The 25,396-nt window shown below is 38.3% G+C and overlaps 1 protein-coding gene across 2 annotated transcripts in view; it reads right to left on the bottom strand.

Moving 5' to 3' along the window:
- The window catches only part of TUT4 (terminal uridylyl transferase 4), a 49,876-nt gene extending 25,747 nt beyond the window's left edge, over window positions 1–24,129 (bottom strand). The window contains exons 1-9 of one of the 2 annotated variants that reach the window (XM_076340195.1): window positions 24,045–24,129; window positions 14,727–15,400; window positions 12,821–12,984; window positions 9,165–9,281; window positions 6,922–7,099; window positions 3,630–3,718; window positions 2,359–2,410; window positions 1,460–1,529; window positions 340–466 (exon numbers count right to left, since the gene is read on the bottom strand). In XM_076340195.1, coding sequence (XP_076196310.1) covers window positions 340–466; window positions 1,460–1,529; window positions 2,359–2,410; window positions 3,630–3,718; window positions 6,922–7,099; window positions 9,165–9,281; window positions 12,821–12,984; window positions 14,727–15,288 — 1,359 coding nt within the window. In that variant the 5' untranslated portion in view covers window positions 15,289–15,400; window positions 24,045–24,129. The remainder of the gene's footprint in view (window positions 1–339; window positions 467–1,459; window positions 1,530–2,358; window positions 2,411–3,629; window positions 3,719–6,921; window positions 7,100–9,164; window positions 9,282–12,820; window positions 12,985–14,726; window positions 15,401–24,044) is intronic. The other variant, XM_076340196.1, reaches the window with a different exon arrangement.
- Between the last annotated feature and the right edge of the window lie 1,267 nt (window positions 24,130–25,396).

Below are 25,396 nucleotides of genomic sequence, written 5' to 3'. Positions count from 1 at the left end.
ACAGTCCCTTTTTTGAGTAAGTTAACTTTTTTCACTGTGACCTCAATAGCAGAAAGTTTGCAAGACCCGAGTGCTCTGTTAAGCTGGTTTTCAAGGATCGATTAACTAGTTTTAAGGAACTAGCGTAATAGCTTGCTAACAGAACGGTGGAAGCTTCATATATATTTACAGTTTCACATCAAAATCTTCAGTCTCATTCTGGCCTGTTAAGGTAAGAGGTGAACGAGTGCCATGAAGTTCTTTTCTACATATTCATGGTATATTATACATTACATTGTACGCAGTACTTAAAAAGAGGAAATAAACATATTTAATAATCCTCAACATTTATAAACTTACTCTAGCCCAGTAGCGGAAAGCCAAAACCAAGGGAATAAGGACAGGCTCCAGTTTACCAAGTGCAGCCAGCAGGTCGGTTGTAAGGCAAGCCACATCATTTCTAGCACTTACTTTACATGTCAAACCACTGTAATTACAAATGTAAAACAGATAAAAAGAGTTATTGCCTTGTGTATACAGATGATGCTTGGGGCAGGGGGAAGATGGGACATCACATCCACCATAATAAAAACATGCATCAGTGTCTCCCTGTGTAAGAACCTGAACTTTTTAAACAAAAGCTACAGAATATAATCACATTTTCTTTACTATTAACTCATCAGTTGGATCTAGAACTTACAGAAGTTCATTATAGCTAAAAATATAAAATAGCATTAAGAATTTGCTCTAAGTTCTGCCATTACTTAATTGTGCAATCTTAACACAACTCAAACTCCATGTATATCTTCCACATACCAAATAAATAAATAAATATATAAATAAAACCCCCAGGCCTGCTGCATATTAAGAGTTGGTAAGTCCACAAAACAGCTGCTCTAAAAACTTTTGGTTTGCTTCTCAGAGTAATTATTTCTGTTCTCTTAGTACTTACAAGGCATTTGCATGATCTACAAACACAGGAAAAGATATGCCCACCCTTGTTGCATTTACTTCCCCAGAGTTTCAATCGCATACCTCTAGCCAGTCAAAGCAATGTGGACATCATACAGCAACCATGTTTCATTTTGGAGGTTGCTACTTCTTAGGAATTTACTGAAACTGTCAGATGATGTGTCCTTACTGGTAATGTATGTCTTATAAAATGCTTTTAAAGTCTTGGATTAAACTGCTGGCAGAAATTTTAAATATCAACTGAAAACCATTCCACTTTTCCCCTATTTAACTAAAAGCAGAACCGCTATTTTCAGACTCCTACAACTAATGAGCTCTATGAGGCACAAAAACAAAGCTAAGCTTTCTTTCTTGATTGTATTTTCACGTATGAGCAATTCCCCTTTAACATGAATGTTAGCTAAATGTTACAGTAATACTTCTTGTCAGGAGTGCAGGCAAGCAGCTGCTATGAACAAACATAGCAGAAATTGGTATCTCATTAAAAATCCTTTTCAATGACATGTACCTTTTAACATCTTTGCAAAAGACAACAGGAACTTTGGCATGGAAATCTGACTCCACATCTGAGTAGACAGCTAAGCAAGGAGGAAAAAAACCCATTATTTATGAAGGTCTCTTACAGTTTTCCCAATTATGTCTTTAAAACTATTACATTTATACCATGCTTTTACAGAACAACTCAAATTAAGTGCTGCATAGCTAACCAGTAAGCAATATTTTCTGGTTACTTTTGACGCTCACCACCAGTATCACACAGCCAGCAGGGGGGGGGGAAAAAAAAAAAAGAAAAAGAAAAAACCTTGTCAGGAAACTGGGCTGGTATCTCTTCCAGAATCTTTTTGTCTTTACAACATGTGAAAGACACAAGGTTGAATCTCTGACAAACCATCAGGATACTTTGAGAACCACTCAAGGAGCTGACCTATCAAAATTTCCTGAAGGATGAAAAATGCAATGCTATTTGTGTCACTTGGTTCAAGATGTTCGGATTACAGGGTTAGATGACTTCCTGACAGAACAAGGAAGCTACGAGTTTCAGAAGTCTTGTAATAGTTCTCACTGATGTTCATATGCAAGTGGGAAGTGGCTTTTGGGTTTACTGCTTAGAATTTCTCTTACAAAGTTAAATACTTTTTGACCTGGCATCTAACACTATTACCATAAATTCTGGCAATCTGCACTGGACTACCTGGGCTGCCATTGTCCTGCTGCAGGTTTTCATCTCTCACTTACCAAAAAAACCAAGCACTAGTATTCATAAAAATCGCATTCATAAAAACAGCTCAGATACTTTGGTTGAAAACTAAGCCATTTTTGTAAGTTTACAGAAAAATTAAGCATAAAAATAACTGAACAGCAGTTGGAATGTTAATTAAATAGAAATGAGATGCAACTAAAACTCACCACTGTTCTTCAAGATTTCAAGCACCTGTATCAGAACATCTGGCTGACTCATCTAAAATGACAAAAGTAGAGCAGGTTACGTTATTCAGACTAACCTATTTTATTTTACACTTTGTTTAAAACTACTTAGGTTGCACAACTAGTAACACTATGTTCTTTCACAAAAGTGAAATCATGTGTCAGTATTAATGGAAAAGTTAACTGTATCTGTCTGCACCATGAAAACAGGTACTAGCAAACATGTTAGTCAGCTTTCTTTTAGCCTACAGCTTTTTTACTTAATACTTCTGTTCTACTTCCGTATTAACAGACTCCATAAAGTCAAAACAAAATACTTGCCATATATTCAACAATTTCAATGTCAACACATGCCACTAGAAACACACATCAGTAAAGAATTTAACGTCAGTACTTTTCCCAAGGGTTTTCAAAGGTTATAATTTTTAAATGTGTTTTCTTTTCTCCCCAGAAATCAACTTAAGTGGTGTTTCAAAGATAAGCTGTAAATAGTTGAAAGAAAAGCTAAAACTTAGCACCACCTTTGAGCCTTTGTGAAAAAGTGACACGGTACACTCCACATGCAATTGTTTGAAAAAGGGCTCAGTTTGCTTCCTAACTGCAGTATCATTTGAAAATGCTATGTATAAGTACGTAACCAAAACAGGTACCTTGAATTCCACTGTAACACATACAGTCAAAAAAGAGCAAGTTCAGCAGCTGTGCCTCTAACAAGAACGTGCTGCTAATATCACACACTAAACACAAACCAACAACTTCAATGTTTAAAGGCAAGTTATACTGCTCTACAGGAATTTTGTATCACAGTAAACTGTGAACTGGGATGTGACATCTACTTGCAAGGGACTAAAACATAAAAGGAAAACTGTCAGTTAGCTCCACCTTTAAAAGGAGGGGGGGAAGAGTGAATAAAGACCTACAAGATTTTACTGTCTGAATCATGAGCACATAAAAGTACACCTATCCAGAGCCAACTATTTTCATATTGCTTCAATGCTTACTCAAAAAATTAAAAAAAAAAAAAGGCTAGCATAAGATTGTCCAAAAAACCAGAATTAAAGTTATCTAATAAGTAATTAAAACTTTATCCACTGGATTCATAGCACACCTGACACCAAATCAAAGATTATATGCTTTGTGCTATTCTAACACCATATGCCCCGATAGATGATAGAGGCAATGGAGTAGAAATAAATGTTGATGGCCTTGATTTAAAAAACAGTCTTAGTTAATGCAAGGTAATATCTACACACCTTAGGGGGGAATTTGATATCAATGTTAACATCGCTGGTCTTAAAAGCGAATCTAGTTAAACAGGAGCCATACATCCTCAGTGAACAGTCTGGAAGAGAGAGAAATGTAATTATTTAACAGCTAGTAAATAAATAATTCTTTAATGGATGATGCATACCTTGCTTTAGATACTGTACCTCCCAAGTGGTACTCCCAGATTAATGAATATTGAACCACTTTCTCACTCCTGTGAAGGCTAGTCAATTCCATAACACAGTATCACAGGAAAAGGGATAATTCAAATAGTGTAATTACCAAATGAACAAAATTTTTCAAGCTGTTTTAAAGTATTTTTGCAATGCAGCTTTAGTTTTGTTTGCTCTTAATATAAAATTAAATATAAAATAGTAATAACTGTCACCATCTCAGTGCAGTTTATTTAACAGCTTTTGTTAAATACAGCTTGATTTCACTGCAGCAGTTAACCAATTACAAAATTCTTTGTTGCCTCATACACTTTTGTCACAAAAAATTTTTATATGTGCTACAATCTGTTAATTACATTAGCAAGTTCCTGTGCGCAATTCATTACGAAACATGCATATAAAATGTATATTCATTATAATCCAAGACACAAAGTACAGTATCCATTTAGTGTTTTTATAGTTAATACAGTTCCTTACGTGCAAAGATGTACAACAGATCTAAACTAATTAGAAAGTAACTATTCAGTAATAATATCATGAGAAATGTCATTCCACTCCATAAACAATAATTTATCCCACTTTATGATGTGATATAATTTTTGTAGATGAAAACTTTCCTGTAATATATATTAGGGCTCTGATGTATTTATGTCAGCTGAAAATTGAGACTATTCTCAATCCCATCCAAATCCAACACTCTGCTCAAGCAGGGTCACCTAGAGCAGGTTGCCCAGAACTGTGTCCAGTTGGGTTTTGAAAATCTCCAAGGATGGAGAGTCCACAACCTAGGCAACCTGTGCCAGTGTTCAACCAGTCTCACAGTGAAGAGGGTTTTTTCTTGTATTTTTTTATTAGCACCTTTATTTGTGTTCTGACCAAACTCTCTCACACAGAACCACAACAAAATAACTCTTAAAAGAGAAAATAAATCTTATACATACACAGGTTCAAACAAACCTTTCTCTATCTTTCACTACTTAGAAACTAGCCCTCTCAAAAAGAATTTCTGTATGGTAAATAAATAAATTATGATGATGATGATAATAATAGTAATAATAACACATTGTAATTATTTCCAATGGCTTTTCATAGTAGTAAGAATTTTTGCATAGTTCTAATGTGAGCTCAAGAGAAAATCATGCCAGAACATCCCATGTTTTCTACACTGTGCATGAACTTACTTTTTCCTAATTTACAACTTAAGAAAACACATTCACTAAAACACAGTGGGCTTTGAAAAGGGGAATAACAAACTGTCATTTACTACTACAGACTCCTCCTCCACTACTACTACGCCTTCACATCAGCTCATCAGTCCAAACAAGTCAGCCAGCCAAGTAACACTAACACAGTAATTTTCATGAATATTTATGTAAAAGTAGTAAATTCCTTTGCTTCATCTTATGCTAATATACTATCAATGGAAAACTCAATAGCGTGTCAGAACAGAAGTTTGCACTAGGAGCCACATATGGCAGTATTACAGAGCAAACAGACTAGCAAACCTCCACCCTACAAGCCCCTGTTCTATTCAGCACCTTATGTTTAAGCATATATTTAATATAGCTCCTAAAACTAAAGCTGATCATCCTGCAGCAAACAAACAAAATCTTTCTTACTACCGTATTTTTATAGAGCAAAGGGAAGGTTTTTCTAAAAGAAAAGGACAGTAGAGAATATCAACCCAGTTTCAATACAGATGAAAAAAAAAGTTTGAAAACTTATTTTTTGTCAATGAGATTAATATTTTCTTCTGTTCAGATTCACTGAAAAACAAAACATTGTTAACATAATGTCAACATTACTGTAGATCCAAAAATCAGCTCTCAAACTCCCAGTGTATTAACTATAGGATACGATGGGAAATCAATGCAAAGAAGCAAATGTCAAAGATTATTTTATTGTTATATTATATTTATTATTTTATTTTCCAACAGTTGTATAAATTGGATTTGAATGTTTAACATGTCCTACTGAAGTAACATACCGTACTTCTGAAGGGGGAGGAGGGGGAAGACTACCATTCAACTCATCCAGACAATTTTTATGAACTTTATTAATGCGCTGAACTTTATTGACCCACTGAAGCAAAAAAAATGGGACCAGGCATTTAACCTGCTCAGGCTTTTTTTTTTTCTGAATTATTCTTATTTTTAATCAACATAAAGCATTCAATCAAGAAAAAGGCAGATTAGGTATGATATTTATATGTGGTTAAGTAAATGTAATATTTTGATCTATTTAAGACAATTCCAGAGACTTTGGGAAGCTATAGTTGATCTCAAACTACACCTCTCCTCATTTTAGGAGCCATTAACCATAAATATACATGAGAAGAAATACCTGTTAAACAATAACCCTTGTTGATTTTAATGACTTGTTTTAATGAACAGTTACTGATTAGTACCTGCAGATATTTCACATCACAATTAAGTACTGAAAATGTCTCATATGCTTACCAAAATCAGTCATAGCTGAGGGCTAATTTTTTTTCCTAAAACTATGCTTTAACAAAAAATTGCCTCATGCAACTTTTATCTGCCCTGAAAGATGTTGTAAACAACTGAAGGACCGGTAGGAAAAAAATAAATTACAAACTCCTCCTCATTTTCCCCTCCTGCTACATTTATATTAGTTTAATTAAGTGCACTTGGGAAAAAAAAAAAAAATCTCTACTGTAACAGCCACAGATACTCAGTAATGCTAAGTAAGGTATAGGTGGAAAGGTTTGTAGGAGTAGAGCCTGAGGGAGATCCTCAGTGGCTGAGGCTTTAAACATGACCAGGAAGGAAATATTTCGTGCCCTGGAAATTTCCAATCTTCATCAGAATCATCACTTTAAAGAGGACCAATAGCTTCAATAAACACATACCAGAAAGAAGCAAAAATAAGCACAATCATATTTTCCTCTTTTTGTAGGTTTGTTAGCTCCTTTTAAATCAACTGCCAGTCTGTATTAAAATGCCTGTATATATTAATATTGTATAATGTAAAGATAAGTTAACCCCAAATGCATTAATTCACCATTAATGAAAGTATCAAAATCTGTCTAAAAATAAATAAAGAAAAATTTTCACCTAAAGAAAACGGAGAATACTATGAATACCTGGTAAGGGTTGTTGAATAATTTTCTCCATCTCGTTTACAATTTCTTGACGAATTCTGAAGTCATCATCTGATATGCCTTGTTCATTTGCTGCCTCAATGAGTGTAAAACTCAGAGCAGCCAACTGTGCAGAAGAGGGGGGTGGGAGGGCACGCAGCTCATTTTCTTCTTGTTTTTCCTGAATAATTGTTGGATGATAAAAGTAAAAACTGGTATTTTAAGAGAAAAAGGTTATCTCATACTATTGCATGATATTAGAACATACTGTTTGCTGTTTATGTTCTTCTATTTACATGGTGTCTTGACCAAACACTTTCAAAGGCAGGAACTCTGCCCGGCCTAACTGGCAAATGTACTAGTGTGGCTCACAGAAATGACAGTAGATGCTCAGTGTTTAAAAGAGAACATGTTGTTTCACAGCTGGCAACTGGGGAGGAAATCTGCTGCATTACATTCCTGAACCACATTTTCTGACAGTTCTGAAACAGAATTCATCCAAGAAAATGAGAAGCTGTAATTGTTCCTACATAATAAAAGTAACTGAGCTGAGAAAGTTTTTCTAGTCACACATATTTTTTCAGAGTGGATTATACTTGAAGGAAAGATATCAGAGGCAGAAAAAGTATTTCTAGCTCCAAGAAATTTTTATAAGTTGAGTCCCATTGCTGCCTAAACAGCTGGTGCCAGAAAGTGCTATTTTTAGTGCACCAAATTATAATCAATTTAATCCAACAGCAAGAAATATGTCAGATGCATCAAATCATTTGGGACTAAGTACAACAATAACTTGTTTCACAAATTCATCAACTAAATGAAATCTGTGACCGACAACAGAAATAAATACTAACCAGAAAATAATTATGCACTGAGAAAACACAGTCCAGTATGAAAATGTTTGGTTAGTTCTAGGCTGCATCTCTCAACCTTCTGTTCTTATTTGAACAAATTTAGCATAAGAAAGAATATGTGCATTTTTAAAGAGCTGTGGTTTTTTTAATGTCAGTGTTTTAGGGTTTTTCTTGAGTGGGGAAGCCACAGCTGCTGCTAAGCTTATTTGATAGTCATGTATCTCACAGTTAGAGCTGTACATAGCTGTATTTTACAAAGTAACATTTAGACAGTTACATACCTCTTATCACTGTATTGTGGCACACAACATAAAGCTATTTGAAGACAAGTGTTAAAAACTGAAACTGCTCCCTGTCCTCTAGCATTTCCATTCAGTAGTAAAGAAACCTCATTCCTCAATTCTTATCTCCGTGCCCAGATGAAAAGCATGGTACAAGTGTTTCCATATCAAACATGGGGCTGGTTTGTTGCCTTTTTATTAATTTTTTTCCCCCATGATGCAATTTAGCAGACAGCAAGAGAATTAGAGCATTAATTACAAACAGAAGTATGGTAAGAAATACATGGAAACAGGCATAAGTAATTGACTCAATTTTGGGGAGTGGTTGTAGGAAGAGTAATTTTAACCATCTGAATCACAAAACCTTGGGAATTTGTAGCTCTTCATCAGTATTTACAAAAATGGGTTGGCAAGAACATCTGTGCGCCATTTAGTGGATTTCATGCATGTAACAGTTCTTCAAAGCAAAGCAAACAGTAACACCATGGTATTTGATAAGAAAACTGCTTTTCTGTTTGAAAACCTTAGAACTGTTTTTCATATTAAACACATACATAAACCTAGGGAGATGATGAGTGACTCAGGAACTGAATTCCTCCCTACTTTAACTCTATTTTTTTAGTCTAGACACAGTATCCCCTCCGCTTACCCATCACAGAAAGGATGTAGATAAAAATCTCACAAGTCAGACAAAAGAGAATAAAACAGAAAAAAACAACATCCCCAACCCCACCTCCAGCCCCTGGAGGCCTTGCTACCAACAATATTATTTTTGGAAGAAACAGAAAAACTAAATATGTTTCTCACCTAAGTTACCTTGCCTTCTGTTACTAAAAGTATGATGAACTGCCCACTACTCATAGACACTAATTCAGAAGCAACGACCAAAAATGTTCTTTCCTCTCTGCCTGGACAGATCATTAAGCCCTTCCTCTCAAACAGAAAATGAGCAACAGAAATTTGTGGATCTCTGCTCAGCACACAAACTTTCACCTAAATGAAGATGACCAAAGAAAACATACCACATAACAAAGAAAATCTTTAATAAAAAAAAAAAAACTCAGAGGAAAAAAAAGGAAAAAAAAATCAGTCAAAACTGTATTTGTTAACTTACCATTATATTTTTCTTATGACGTTTTTCTTTAATATGCTTGTGAGCTCCCTGGATATTTTCAATATGAACTAGGCAGAGCTTGCATAGATACTGACAGTTGGTGTATTCTGGGGAGCGCTGAGGAAAAATGGCCATAGATTAAAAGAAAATGTTTCTGCCGATAGTGTCTGAAAAACTCAATTCTTTGAATAATAAATTGTATTTAACAATTATGTAACACTTGTAATGTCAAGGTGCTTTGCAAACATTAAGTAATCTTAAAAAAAACACAGTGAAAATGGATTTTTACCCATATGACAAGTGGGGAAAGCGAGGAAAGGAAGTGAGATGACTTGAATATTACACTTCTCAGCAAATTTTAGTGAGGCAAGATTAAGACTGAAGAGTTTATGCCTCTTAAGTCTGACCTAAAGGCCAGTAAGCCATTCCCTTCTCAGCTCAAATTTTTACTAACTATGGATTTATTAAATCTCATCATTTATCCTCCTTTCTCTGATGGGAAGAAAATGGGAAGTATTAATCATCTTATCTACTATACATGTTATGACAGATGGTGGTGTTGTTTGGCTAGCATATTCACAGCATACTGGGCAAGTACTGCATTTTTTGTTCTATTAAAAAGGGTGCGGCTCGCCAACAAGGAGGAAGATAGCCCATTTCTGACTTACTAATGACTATACTCTGGATAAGGTGGGATCCTCTGACAAGGGGTAAGATTATTCCATTTTTATGAATAATTTGGGATGCTCAGAATTGGAGAAACATGCAGAATAAGCCTTTTTTTGTACAGATAGGCTGGGAGAGATGGAGTACACAAATGGAGAGCTGCCACCTGCGAGATCCCTGAGAGTCTGCAAGAAGCAGCCAAGCCTCAGGACATGATAGCAGCGGAAAAAAAAACCCCAACACTATTTTCCTAGGGTCCAAGAGGGGATACTGTGAAGTTTATTCAACCAGGAAACCACTGAGAACTCCTAGACTAAAAGGCAGAAAGGACCACCTCTGCAAATATGAGGGGTTGTTTGCAAATACTCCACTTCAATCTGTCTCATCCTGCAGCTGTATTTTCTTGCTCTAATAAAACACAGCTATAGAGATTGGAAACATTTTGATATGCTCACTGGAAAGACAAAAGAGCCCAAACAAAAAGCCTTCATTTTCCTCCACACTTGTTTGCATTTTTCCAGTAACTGCTATCAGTTATAACTGGAAGAGAAAAAACCCTACTTAACATTTTCATCCTAATTCTAATACATCTATATTTACTAAAACCGAAAAGTATACTGAAAACACCAGATGTTTAAACAGTGACATAACAATGAATGAACAGAGAATACCATTTTAAGACACTAAGCTGGACTACAGATCAGTAAAACAAATTTGACTTACTATACGGAAATCTAAACCACTGCTAAATTTGAGCAAGTTTTTCCACTTACTGAGTTTGATCTTTTGCTTTTGGGGAAAAAAAAAAGTTCTGATACCCTCCAATTGCACAGTAAATATCAATTTAAAATAACATGGTCATTATGCTTTTATTACTAATTCTCTTCATCCTTACTTTCTATGAGACAGATACCTAGTAAGATGAAATTAAACATCCATTTGGAAAACAACTTACAGACAGTTACACTTGGCTAGCTCGGAAGATGCAAGTATTTGATACCTGATGATTGAAGTAGACCAAAAATATTTCACCACTCTTCTAAAACTGAATGAGTATCAGCAGTAATCATATTTTTAAAAATTGGGTATTTCTTTACAATACTGATCTGAAGTATTATGTCAACAGATGTTGCCAGAAAAGTTGAATCATGTAATGCCTTTTATTTTGCCTTTATTGTAAAGCCTTTTTAAATCATCTAGTTATGCTTAACACCAATGAAAGGGGCAAGAACTCAAAATAGCAAGACAAAAAAAGCTATAGACTACTACTGGAGTAAGACAGAAGCATCCAAACAAGCCAGGCCTCATGAAATTTGTGCTTGGATACTCAGGGAGTTAATCGATCTCAGAGCCAGTTGTATTTTAAAGAACTCACAGAGAATGGGAACGTTACAGATGACTAGGAAAGAGAAACTTAAGAATAACTTTAAAAGGCTAAAGAGGATTAGCCAAGGAATTAGAGACCAGTCAGAATTAGCATCCAGAAAAATACTGTAATAAATTAAGTTATTAATAAGCATATAGGAAAAAAGCAGGTCATAGGTGACAAACTGATCTGCTACAAACAAATTGCACTAAACCAATTTTAGGGTTGCTTTTTTAAAGATAAAATCATAGGGCTTGAAGAAGCAGCAGCGGATGTTGTATCTTGAATTTTACAAAGTTTTTGTCACTTGTCATAGTACCAGTCTCAAAAGGAGACCATAAATACTACCTAAATAAAGAACAGTAAGGTAGGAGCAAAACTGCTCAGAAAACTGTCCTCAGAGCACACATACCTAGACTGGTTCACCACCAGTCTAAAAGCACATGCCAAGTATTTTTCAACAGGGGTCCTTGTTGGGTCAGGAACATTCGTATTTTTGTTGAAGACTTAGGAAATGCATTTGAGGGTGCGCTGACTACAAATGCGAAAGATACCAAGTTGGGAGAGGTTACAGAAGACGTAAGATGACAAAAATTCAGTGATCACAACAAATTAGAGAAATGGAATAAATAAGCTGCAATTAAATAATATCAAAGCAAAGTATAATTCCTCCTTAGGTGGTATTAACTGCAAACAATACGGGGCTGGGAACACCTGTTTGGGCATTTCTTAAGAAAAGAATATGGGGATCCTTCCTGGTCAAACTACAAGCCAATGTCCTATTGCTGCTAAAAAAGCAGAGATCCTAAACACAAATGCTGTATTTCAGACAGATGAAGTCAGCTTTCCTCTTTATACGTAAGACCTCAGCTGAAATTGCATGTTCAATTTTGGATACCGTTACATAGTGGATGCCTACAGAAAAGCAACAAGAATGAACCAGTAACTAAAAACCCCCTAAGACTGAAGAACAAAGAGTGAGTCTAAAGAAGATAAGACTGCAGGAATGGTAATGATCTTCGAATGTGTAGAAAGTTGCTGAAAAAAGTAATAAACTTATGTTTATTTTCCTAGAACAACATGAGAGGGATTAAAATGCCACAAGAGACACGCACATTAGACATTAAGAAAAACTTCTGGGTTACCTATACCGACTTGGAAATTTGTTTCACTGGAGATAGTATTAAGAACAGTTTAGATGAATATTTGTAAGGAGTCATCTTCAATATAGCTGACTCGGACTGCTGGGAGGCTAATATACTGAAGATAGCGCAAGGTTCCTTTCAATCCTGTATTCTGAGTTTCCAGGTAACGAAACTTTCTAGAAAATCTTAGGTAAGTAATGGTACTGTAAACCTCTAGGTCTGCAGAATTAAAAAATACTGTTCTACAAAGGCTACATGTGCCACAAAAAGAAACTCTAAGTTTCCAATCTGTATCATCTGCCACAATGAATGACTAGTCAACTACTAGGGATAATATCTTAGACCACTAAAGTGATTCATTATAAAGAAGAAACAGAGGCAACAGGCTCTAGTAGAAATACCACCCAAGCAGAAATATCGTGATCCTAATGAAAGACGACACCCATTTTCTTTTTTATCTGATAAATAACTCAACCTACTTTTTCAAGTCGGGAGATATAATCTCTTTCCAGACGTTCTTCAGCTTGTTTCAATCCTAGCTGCTGTTCAGCTGTCAGATTAGATTCATCAAGAACAGCAGCGTTTTCTAAATAATCAGCTTCCAAAGTATGTTCTTTAGTTGATTCAGAATTCTTTACTTTACCTAGAGAAAGAAATAATTATTTTCTTCTGAGTAATTCAAGGAGAGGAAAAGTGAAAGTTAGAGTACAGAGCAGTTAAGAGCATCTCACTAAGGAGCCGGACTCAAATTAGAGCTACATTCCAGTTTTTTGTCCAAAGGTTGGCCAAAATCACCTTAGACGTTAGAATCTTTCCAGTATGTTAACCAGTATTTTGGAGAGACTTCAGAGACTAGTCTGCTACTAAGAGTGCTATCAAAAAGAGGGGAAAAAAAATGGTAGATTCATTTTGCGTTTCAGTCATAACTTCACCGTCGCTATTAAGTTCTTCAAGGCAAGAAAGGGTCTTTTTTGTTATGCAGAACAGAGTACATGAGATCCCAATGCTCTACTATCACAGAAAAAAGAAATATTAGGCTTAAAATTTTTTACACAATACATTTTGTTAAGAAAACAGTCATAGAACTGCCTTAAAGACATTCACCCAAATGATCTTACAGAGCCAGTCATCAGGCATTTCAACGTCTCGATTTAGAAGGCTGCTAGAGTTACATCTGAACACACTGTGACACCTTGCCTCCCACAGCTAGCGACCACAGAGCTCTGGAATGCTGCTACTCACAAACACGCAGGTCAACTCCAAAAGGCCAGTTCCTCCAGATGCCTATGAATTGTTCACAGTCCACCAATCTGTACAAACATCTACAGCTTAAATTATTCCAGCAGTTTTTACATCAGCAAAAGTGAGGGTTATTTGTATTTTGGTTTGGGTTTTTTTTTCTTTTTTCTTTCCTTTCAAATGAGATCTGTGTCCCCAGACTAGCTAGGAGTCAAAACTGAGCAAGTTTTCAAGCCCTGGTTTCTCAGTGACAGATGGTCCCTATGGTACATGATGGTGGTCTACAAAGAGCTGACTGATCACAGGATGCTGCCATTTCAACTTGTTTTTCCTGTTAAATTTTATTAAGATAGCTAAAAAAAATATGCACTTTAATATTTTCCTAGTATTTCCATACAAGTAACTGCTGTAGCTGTTGCAATAGTGGGAAATACTTCAAATAGAAGGTCTGCACTGGCATGCCGTCTTAAAACAGCATTTTTATTAGAAAAAAACTGCATTCTGAAAAAGTGTGACAAATCCTGAACTAAGGAGTTAACCTGAAGTGAGACAAAGCCTGATCCATATATTTAATTCTGAAATTGAAAAATATGTATAAGAATTGAACACTCATAAGGGTAACCACTGATGGATGGTACATATTCCAGAGCTCCCTAAATCAAAAAGCCATCTGCCAAAACATATTCTAAACATTTTAGTAACAAAAAGAGCACAACAATCACAGAAAAAAGGTAAATATTTCCCCCCTACCTATAAAAAAAACCCTTTTCTTGCAGATTTTTCCCCGATCTTTCTGAAAAGCCGTAATAGCTGGCATTTCGATAAGTGGCAATGATATGATGATGATATTATGAAGGATTCCCCCCTCCCAAGACACTATATTCACAAAATTTCCTGAAAACCACACACACTAAGTATCTTGCAAAGATGTTTAGGTCTTAGGCATGAGGAAAAAGGATAGCTATTATCATAATCTCTTATTCTCCAAGTAATATGCTTGTATTAATAGTATGTTCTCTCTAAATGCAATCAGCAACTTACTATATGCGAAAAAAAATGCAAATAGAAACATTTCAAAGCCCCTTTCGGATTGTTAACAATTTTACCAAAAGAAAATTGAATAAAGCAGTGTTGAATAATACTCACTGAAGTCATCAGGCTTATGTTCCATTTTTCTTTGATCTGAAGCAGTCTTAGCAGGATCACCAGTCTGATCAACACTAGTCTTCAAAGTATGAACTCCCAGTGGATTTTCCAACACCAGCTTTCCTTTCTGTGTAGCTGTTAAGTTTTCCATACTGACCCCATTCCCTGAAACATGGGAACCTGCAAAGTTTTCTCCCACTGGTTGAGCTTTTGTCTGTTTCAGGTTTTCCACTGCTGGTGATAAATTAGAAAATTTTTTTGCTTTTCCATGACTTCGATCCTGAACGTTTAAGCCCATATCTTTAGTTCCAGGAATACCACTATGTACTTTGCATGATTTATTTTCTCCTTGTTTTTCAGAACAAACATCATTTTGTTTACTTTTTTTGCTGCTATTCCCACTTGGAGAACTTCTCCCAACATCCTTCACAGATTTGTCATTTCTATTATGTTTATAATTTTGATTATTTGTAACTTTGACTGCTTTGCCTTCCTCACAGACAAGACGGACAGACTTCCTTGGATCATGATTTCCATTCTTTGAGCTCTTGGCCTCTTCCATTATAGTGAAGACCTGCTTCTCCTATCTCTTGAGACCACTTGAAGTGCAACTCCAGCAATTTGCAGTTGATTTTAAATCCACTGTGCAGGCAAGGATCGTAGCTGATTGTCTACTGAAGGAATAATGATAGACATTTTTAAACTGAAGGAAAAATATCAAAGCTCTATGTAGACAACGCATTAAAATAAACCTCTCTAAAGAAAAGTGTAACGACAAATTATTATAGGAAGCATGTTCCCCCACATGGATTAAGTGAATTGTGAATTTTCACAATACATTCCATATTAAAGTAAAACCCATGAAAATTTTTATCATCTTGACTTCTATTTAAAAGAGGAGGGGATATGAAGAGACGAAAAATGGCAGAACATGGTAAAAACCACTCAGTGATAAACCTGCCAACAGCTTGCTTTTTACTTTCCTGCCTATTTTTGGCTTTCTGAAAAAAAGCAAGAACCAAGATGTCTGCAACTACACTGAAGAAAAAAAAAATTTAACACGTCTAAAAAATACCACTCAATAAACATATAAGCTCAAATTAGCCACTAGAGAAAACTAATTCAGTTTCCAGCAAGCAAGCTCCATTTTATTAACTGATTTAAAAAAAAAAAAGTATTTAGAGATATAGCTCAAAGTATTAATAATAAACCTGACCTATCACCTGTATCCACAGATACTGAAGCATATTTCTGATGCATACAATTCTCATATAAGTTAACTGCCATCAATTAAATAAGATTTTGCTTAGCCAAAAAAACCCACAAATAGTAAATATTTTGTTTAGCTGCAGATTAACTTTACTTATCTAAACCTCAGTCCTTTAGGTGGTATATCATCTGAGCTTTATGCTGGAGACAACTCAAAGATTGTTTTTCCAATGGGAAGCTAAGCATGAATAAGTGGGTCTGTTTGTAAGGAATTACTCTTGCTAATATAGAAAACAAAGGAGGAATCTGTAACAAGAACTTGGATTATTTTTTTTAATAACCTTGAGATAGCAATAAAAAATTATGAGAATGAAGTATTAGACATGGAAGAAAATAAATTTTATAAAACTATAGCAAGATATGGAGTTCGGAGTCTCTCTCTTTCCTGTTCAACTACATATTTGGTAGGTAAAAGCATGATCCATGGAAATTTCTGGGTTTTAGAGAACGCATCAAAATAAGTAGCTTATCATTTAGTGAAGAAAAGGAATAATGGAAGAGTCAATTAATTACAACTATTAGAAGTATCACAAGGTACTTTTGTATTTAAATAATAAGAACCAGAAGGAAGGATCAGATTAAAATGTCTGGTTAAAAAAAAACTTTCCAGATATTATCAGTATAAAGGACAGTATTTTTTTTTTCCAGGCTATATAAATGTAGTTACTATCTCTCTCTCACTTTAAAGAGACACAAATCAGAAACTACTTCAGGACACAAAGCACATACTAAAAATGGTTATCTTAAGCCTCTATTGACATAATTGAAAATACGTATTATCTTTCAAAAATGAAAATCAAACAAACAAAACCGACAAGAATTTTCATGAAGTTAATGTTAGCATCACAGTCTTCAGTAAAATATAAAACTTGAAAAGAAGAAAAACTGTATTCCTAAATTCATTCCAACAGCCATGTATTTTATCTCACAAATACATTTAGTTAATATTACAACTATATTCTATTAAACACTGATTACACCTGGCTCTTACTTCTAGACCAAAGTCAAAGACCAAAAATCGAAGAGATTAAATAGTATTTGCCTTTGGACTGTAGTCAGTCTTTCCCATAGCAATTATTAGCTCAGCAGCAGGAACTACTGCCCACCTGTACCAGTGCTGCTCAAGCCTCAGTGTCCTAAGAGCCCAGGGTCCCCACAGGTTGGCTAAATTATCCCAGTCTCTGACCACCAGTATGGTGAGATGTTATAGCTATGTACAGGATGTCGCTATCTTTAAACTGTACTCTACTGTGAATTTTTTGTTTTTATGTAACCAAAAGAGAAAGAAGAGTAGGATTTCTCAAACTCTAAACTACTCCTTATGTTTTAGTTGCTCAACCTGAAGGGGGGGGGGGGACGGGGACGGACACCAAAACGATAACAACAAAAAAAAAACCCATACATCAGTTCCACTTTCATTTCTGGTTCATTTCTGACATCCACATCACCCTTCAACTCCAGACTGGAGCACACCAAGGCCACACTCCCACATTCACTGAAAAGCAGCGTAGGTCGGCACCAACTCCGACAGGAGCAATAACACCCTTTCTCCAACCCTGGCTGCTTCCACTCCTCGGGCTGCTCCCTCCCTTGTGCAGCTCTGCAGTGAACGAAACCGGAAAACCAATCCACCTTAACGTAAAGCTGGCGCAAGGGAGGAGGAGGAAGAGGAGCAGGAGCTGGTAATTACAAACAACTAGTAGGGTGGGGACGACAACTCTTGGCACCACTTCCAGCTTAAAGCTACCATGAAACTAGCACTGGAGGAAAAGTGGGGCTTCATTTTGCTCTGCTTTTTCTAAGTGTCAAATTGTTAGATTCATATTTTGCAAGGTTTAAAAAATCCACAAAAATTCTACTGTAGGCTCAAATGATTTGATCTCATCCATTCAATAAAATACACAGCAGTTATATATTCAAAGAGAATGTATTGGCTTTAATCAAATGTACAAATGTGATGGGAAAAAACAACTAAGGAAACTGCTAATAAAAACTATCTTTATAACCCAGCTAATAAGTTGAGTACTGTGATAACGTTACATATTAAGAGAGTGAGTGTAATCAAATGCAAGTACTTAAGGTTAAAAAGCACAGATATATTCTTTATTCCTGAGACATATGAATAAAGATAGGTCATGAAATTTCCTAAGACAAGATTTGTACCAAAAAAAAAAAAAGTTAAGAGTTCCACAATGAAATTCAGAATCTGAAATGCAAGTGCAATAACAATGTTGTTGTACTTTGGGATTTTTTTTGCTTTTTTTTTTTCTTTTGATCTTTAATACTGAAATGATTTAGCAAACAAAAAATAATCTAAACTGCTGTAACATACTCAATAGTAACCACGTTAGCCATCTCACAAAGAACTGCAAAGTAAACCAACCAATGAAACTTAACATGAAGAACACAAAAAGAGACCACTACTAAACCTGGGAGTCTCAAAAAGATCCTTCCTCCTCTGTCAGATATTGACCATCCACATGTGAGAGAAGGCAGAGAGGGAAATGGGAGGAGGGAAAGGAGTGCCTACGAAAAGAATAACATGGTCGGAAACAAAACACGAGAGTGGAGTCAATCAGCGCTGAGGTGGCATCTTTCTAGAAACCTGCATGGCATGTCTTATTCACAAGCTCAGGCTCATAGCAAATTGCCAGACCTGGAATCAAAGAAGAATTTTCTTCCAGGCAGGAAGGCAACAAAACCAGAGTTTTTCACCTGCGTCTGCAAAGTGGGGTATGATTAACCTGTTGAAATCATTTCAGCATTTTTCATTTATTCAATATCCCAGTGTTACAGGGGACTCAGTTTCCCCTGCTTTCTGAATGTACAGTGCCAGTTACTCCTCTGAAATCTAGCTCAACTCTTGGCTCTTTGTAGAAAAATAATCTGGCTGAAATACAACAGCTTGAGGTCAGACAAGATACCATCTGACCTCAAACTCCAGAAAATTATTAAGCCTATACATACCTACAACAATCAAATTAAAAATGTTTAAAATCAGCTTCGATTTCATTACTGTAGAATTCATTTTAGGCTCATGAAACGAAGGAATGACATCGTTTCACTTTCATTTCTGCCAGTTTCTTTTGTTTCCTCCTTCTCTCAGACTAGCATTAGAAAATTCTGCATTTGAATTGCAAAAACTCAGGGTAACACTTACTTCCAAAGAGGAAAAAAAAAACCCCACCACTTTCAAGAAGATATTTCTACCCATTTGCCCCTCCACTCCTTCCTCTCAAGTTGTTCAACTGTATTTAACTCCTTCAAAAGCATACATTTTGGGTCAGACTTTGCCATATCAGGGCCTCTTCAAAGATGAAGTCCAAGTTAAACTGTGAGCTTTTGCATTCTGAGTTGCTCTTTTGCAAAGCATTTCTTTTTTAATCATTTCATTAGCAGCAGAACTGAATATACCTGGTTTCCTATACATTCATGTTGTGCTCCTCTGTCACACTCTCGATCACAGCCCATTGGGCAAGCAGAGGAGACATGCTGTAGCTGAAGGAACATACATGCTGATTGGTTCTTAGCTACTCCCTAAGAGGAAACCTAACTTCCTCCTGCTCTCCCCTCAGCAGAGACCTCTCCTCTACTGAGGCATGATTTTTCCAGAAAAGATACAGAAACTCAACGATCTTTTGCCATTACTTCAAGTATGTTCTAAAATTTGGTCCCAACTGGCTGAAATGTCCAAAGTAACGACAAGAGTGTAGAAGAGCAACTAAAGGGAAAGAGAACAGTCTCAGAAGTTTCGTTTCCCCAGGGAGTACTGGATTAAATATAAACAGCGAAAGTACTACAAACATAACTGTTATCAGCCTCTTTCTATAAAGCATTCCCTCCTTTGAGATAGAGAGACCTGTATTTTATCTGTGACCTGCTTTTATCTGTCCCATTATGATTGTCCCTTAAGCTCAAATCTCCCCAGCCAGCCTTCTAACAGTAAGTGGAGTGATTAACCTCAGATTACCAGTATAGCCCAGCTGAACTTCCTGAACAAAAATAAAAGGAAATTCAGCAACCAAAGGTTACAGCCACAGACAGGAACAAAAGGAAAGGTTGTCTTCTGCACACCGCTCAGACTGCAGCACAGGTAATGTCTACAGAGAGCCCTAATGTGCTGGGGGTGTGTGTCTCTTTTCTGGACTGTTTACAGCCTTAGGCCCATTTTTGTGTCTGAGAACTTCTACAAATCATTCAAGCTTCTCCCATGTTCTATGCCAATAGTTTAAAAGAAGTTATCATACATCTATGTTTGTTTTATGATGAACTAGACATAACTTAGTACGCACTATTATCAATCCTTGATGTTTTTCCAAACTACTTAAAACTAAAACTATCAGAGATTACTGGCCACTGAAGCACCTCAGGCTCCACCAGCAATAAACCCACTGGTATTCTTAGTAACAAACATAAGTGCTCTATAGTGTTTCAGATCTTCCTGTTTCTACAGGCTATAGAATCTAGGCTAGTAAGTATAATACTACCGAAATCTATCTAGAAGGAAGCTAGTGCAGTGCACACAAAATTTAACACACAAAACAGGGATGCAACAGAATAGCACTCTGGGCCTAGTGAAAATACATAACTCAGTAGGAAGCTCTGATGTTGTATTTACAATGTGGAGGACTGGAAAACTTCTAAGGAGTGATCATTAGGTAAACAAGTAGAGATATATATAACCGTAACAGGATTATAGCTGAATTACAAAAGTACTGCTGAGTAACTGAAGTAACAGGAAAGGCTTTGCTTGATACAAAGCTTAGTAACATATGTAGGTGCAAATATCTTACAATTAAATTATGAAAAGAGCAAAATATGCTGAATAGGAGATCCATACAAGATGTGCTTGTTGCAGATTATTCTCTCTTTGCATTGACACCCGCTGTCTTTTCTACAACACAGTATGACTCACTGAGAAGGTAAGAGGCACGTCACCAAATGCCAAGAACTACCACTTTCTGAACCTACTACTGCTGATGACTCCCGTTCCAAACTTGGGAAAGCCATCCCCTCTCAGTCACACCAGCTGTGTAACTAAGTTACAATGGCTTCCCTTACCTCTGTATTTCATATAAAGATTCCTAATGCTTTAGTACGTTTTGGCTCTGATCCTAGTTTTACTGTAATAGTCCTTTAAACATTTCACAATCAACTGAAGCAAGCACTGAAGCCAGAAGAGGGGTACCACCTGCCTCAAATGTCACTGTATGCTGTAAGATACATGCTGTAACCAGATCAGGAAACTGATCCAAGGTAGCTCTAACTTTAAAAACAAACAAACACAACATTTGTACCAATACAGGTGAGGAGGTTGGAAAAACACAGTACAGCATTGCATAGGTTTAAAGCCTTTCAGAGCCTAAACCAGCTTCCAGAGGCCTGAACTGATCATGAAACTGGCTTAAAACGGCAGCTATGCATTTAGACTCAATTTATCCATCTTATTCTTAAACCTCCATTTATACTTGGCACTTATGCTAAATAAAAATACAGCAGTATGTATTTGTGGCATAGAAGTTTCTCTGGATCTTGTATTTAAGCAACAGCGATCCCTTCACCCAAACTCTAATCCTTGAGGAAGGGACAGCCTTTGAACTACTTCATACCAGTCACAAACCAGTTCACAAACTACAGCTAAAGCAAACGGATCTTCTACCAGTATCCTTACATCTGCTTTACCAGGATCCACCACTTTCACTACTGAAAGAAATAGGCTGAAAACCACTACTTTAGAAAAGCTGTCAAGAATACATCCATATAGTTGGCACATAGACTGAGTCACAACAGTTTGTAACACAAAACTGATTCCAGACTCCCAAGTCAAGCTTTGCTGACACCAAAAACTAAAATCTGAAAGTTACTTCTTGCCGGAAATATTATTTCATACATCAACTGAAATAAAAAAATAAAATCTAAGAACATCGGATACATTTTTTCCAAAGATTTGCTAAAACATCAGAACCAAAATTATGAACCAAGGATACAGTATGAGTACATATACATGAATGCATGCATCTCTGGTTACCAAAAAAAAGTAAAAATGAGATTCATATGCATTGTTACTAAATTTAGGTAATAAGTCTTTAGTACTTCTAAGTTAAAAGAGTTACCAACCTATCATTTATGTACAATTAAACAATTTATCAAACAATATACAACATAGTCTTAATGTGCCAAAAGCATCAGAAATGTTGACTTCCCCTGGATTGCTTCCATTCTGCAAATTAATCCACTAAGCAAATTGCAGGATCCTCCTTTCTATGAGTTCTCAGTACAAGTCAGTACCAGTATTACATTATTTCATTAAGACAGGAACAAAAATAAAATTAATTTAGTAAAAACACTTTGTAAAATTTCAAAAGCAAGTATTACAACTAGAAAACAGGATATACTCTCAGCTGGACAAAATTTTGAACTGCCTTATGGTATCAATATGAATACACAATCCAAAACCATTACTCTGACAAGCAGATCCACAAGACATTTAAGAGGAGCTCCCCAGGGATATCTTGCTTTCAAGTAGGACACAGGGAAATCCTGCTCCCCTTTCTCTTTCTCCCTGTAGCAGCAATTCCCTTCAGAACCAGGAGAACCAGGTAAGTGCCCCACACCGTGCACGTGTCCTGTGGCCTCTGGCAGGTTTCTTTTCCTCTGCTAGTTGAGGTATGAAAGAAAAGTCCCAGCTGTCTTCTGTGCAAGAACAGAACACAGAAGGAACTTTCTGATCCCTCTGTACGTATCTTCTGGGAACACATCCCAAATGCATATGTTCTGGGAAACAGTAATTTAATCCCAAAATTAATTTTATGAAGGTATTTTCACTAAAGTTAAGTAGAAAAATGATTAAAAAAACCTCACTGCAAAACTGATGTTTGTAAAGGAGACCTCTCACTCCTAATATAGCATCTTCTGCCAGATACTGTAATTAAGTCATATTTCCATGGCTGGTTTACTTTTCTTGTCACGGAAATAATTATGTCATAAGTATCTGGGGTCAGACTATCCAAAAAGCACCTATTGAAACCGGGAGCGTTGTCAAGAAACAACACGTATCCTCTATTTTCAAGCAAATGCAATGACTCCCGAATCCAGGGCACAGTGCTCAGAAAGCCAACTGACGTGGAGGTGGCACTAATATAAAAAAAAATTATTAGATCCATACTTAGATACAACTCTCTCTTTAATGTACTAAACCCTACCTTAGCCTAAACTGATTATATTGTTTTTCTGCGTGTTACAAGCTCATCCTCCTTTGATATACCCAGAAACAACCTTAAAAGCAAGAAGGCCTCAGGTAATATGACACATTCAGCCAACTGGCAAATTGCAACATACTGGAAAAGCAGAAAAGTCGTTCAGCTGTATTTGTATACAAGATAAGCCGACAAAAGAGCACAAACACATAGGCGAAGGGATGCCTGTGTGTCATTTCAGGCACATCATAACCCACAGAAAGGAGAACCTCTTGCTTTGGCAAGAGACGGAGGAGGGGGGCACAGCTCGTGAAGGCGGCCCGGGACATGGGGGCATTTCCCCGGGGGGCCTCACTGCAATGAGAAAGACTGCAATGGTCTCTCCCCCCCAATACTTAATCCCACTGGGCGGGAGAACAAGAAGCTGCATGCACCCAGCTCCAGCCTGGCAGACCCCGGCGGGCGCGCAGCCGGGCACTGCCCTCAGGACGGCCGCCCACCTGGATGCGGCTATGGGGCCGGCCCCGGTTCCCCGCTGACCTTGGGGCCGCCCCCCCGCCACTCCGCGGTCCATGACCGGCGCCCCCGGCCGGGTGCGGGGCAGCCCCGGCGCCACCACCCTGCCCGGGTGCGGGGTCGAGAGGCCGCGGTGGGCCGTCGAGGCGGGGCGCAGGCAGGGCGGAGCTGGGGCGCCGCGGGCTGAGGCGGGGGGCGCCGGCGCGGACAGGCCCCCCGCGAGCCCGCCTCCCCCCGCCCCGCTCGGGGGGAGAGCACAGCGCGCCCAGCCACCCCCACCCCTCGGGGGAGGCCCGCGAAGCTGGGCGGAGCCCCCCCAGCCCCTGGAGCCCGGTACCTGGTTGCGGCGCTAGGGGTGCCGGGGCTGCGCCCCCGCCATGCCCGGCTCCAGCTGCTGGAGGCCCCGACGCCAGCGGCTCAGTCCGGCCCGGCCGCCATGTCAGCCGCGCCGCGCGATGCATTGTGGGGCAAGGGCGGGAGGGAGAGCCTCGAGGGCGGGCGGCGCTGCCGGGCGGGCGCGGGGCGGCGGCGGCCGGGCAGCCATACCCTGCCCTGCCCTGACCTGCCCGGATCGGTCCCGGCCGCCGGGGGAGCTCCCCCTGCGCCTCAGAATTCCCCCTCCGCTGGGAGGGGCGCCCCCCTTCCCATCTCCGCCGGCGTGCAGGGTCTCCCTCCCCCAGCGCCACAGCAGGAAACGGGGATGTGGGAATAAGCAGCTCTGTTTTTTCCCTCATCCCCGCTCAGCCACCCCATTTGTTCCCCCTTTTTCATCCCAGGCCTCTCCCCACGCACGCTAGGCCCCAGGCCGTGTGGAGCAGGGTTAGGACCTGCCTGGAGGGTTTGCCCCACGCTGCAGCCTGGGCCTCGTTCTCCCCTTCTTCAGGGCTTACCCCCTACCCCCCCAGCCCTTCCTCTGCGCCCGACGTTTGGTGGAGAAGAGTGGGTGTGCTCTACACAACGCAGCCTGTGGTAAACAGGGACGCTGGGGGCAAATGGCTCCTGGCCCCCTGACCTTGGCTATGAAGCTGGCTCCGGCTGCAGCTAGGGACAGCATCTTGGCCAGTGTGTTGCTGGCGGTTTTGCAGGTCTTGGGGGAGAAGAGCCGGCCCGCCTGGCTCTTGGCAGTGCTGGAGGGTGACATAAAGAAATTGGCAAGTGCTTGCGTAAGGCAAATCTCTCAGTGATCCAGTACAGTACTACCCCTACTTGGCAGTGAAATGTCATGTTGTTGGCACTTCCTAGCCCAGGCTAAGGAGGCCCTTCCAGAAAAACAAGGCATGTAAAAGATTAATGTTGAACTGCTAAAAGGGTTCAAAGGAAAGTATTAAAAATTATGTGAATAGTCGTGCTGGAAACACTACCTCTGAGACTCTATGTAGGTAAACAAAAGTTGCAAAATCTGTAATACTGGATTCTATAAATACTGGCAAGACATGGTTCTGAATATATTGTGAAGTCAGTGCGATCCTTAGAGCTAATCTGTTTTTTTGTGGTTCACCTTTTACAAAATGAGGATTGGGTAGCTCAGGGTAGTGCTAATGGGATGCAGTGCAGAGCTTTCACCTTTAGGAAGATGGGCCAATCCAGTCCAGCCCAGCAGTGACAGAAATTGCAGTGCTGCAATGCTGTTTGGGGGACAGCTGAGGTTAGCTGGGTGGTGGTTTCAGTCCAGTCCTATTTGACAAAGAT

Source organism: Aptenodytes patagonicus, chromosome 5, assembly GCF_965638725.1.
Source record: "Aptenodytes patagonicus chromosome 5, bAptPat1.pri.cur, whole genome shotgun sequence".
Taxonomy (NCBI): Eukaryota; Metazoa; Chordata; class Aves; order Sphenisciformes; family Spheniscidae; genus Aptenodytes; species Aptenodytes patagonicus.
The sequence above is the reverse complement of the archived record's forward strand: the minus strand, read 5'-3'. Positions and strand labels throughout refer to the sequence as shown.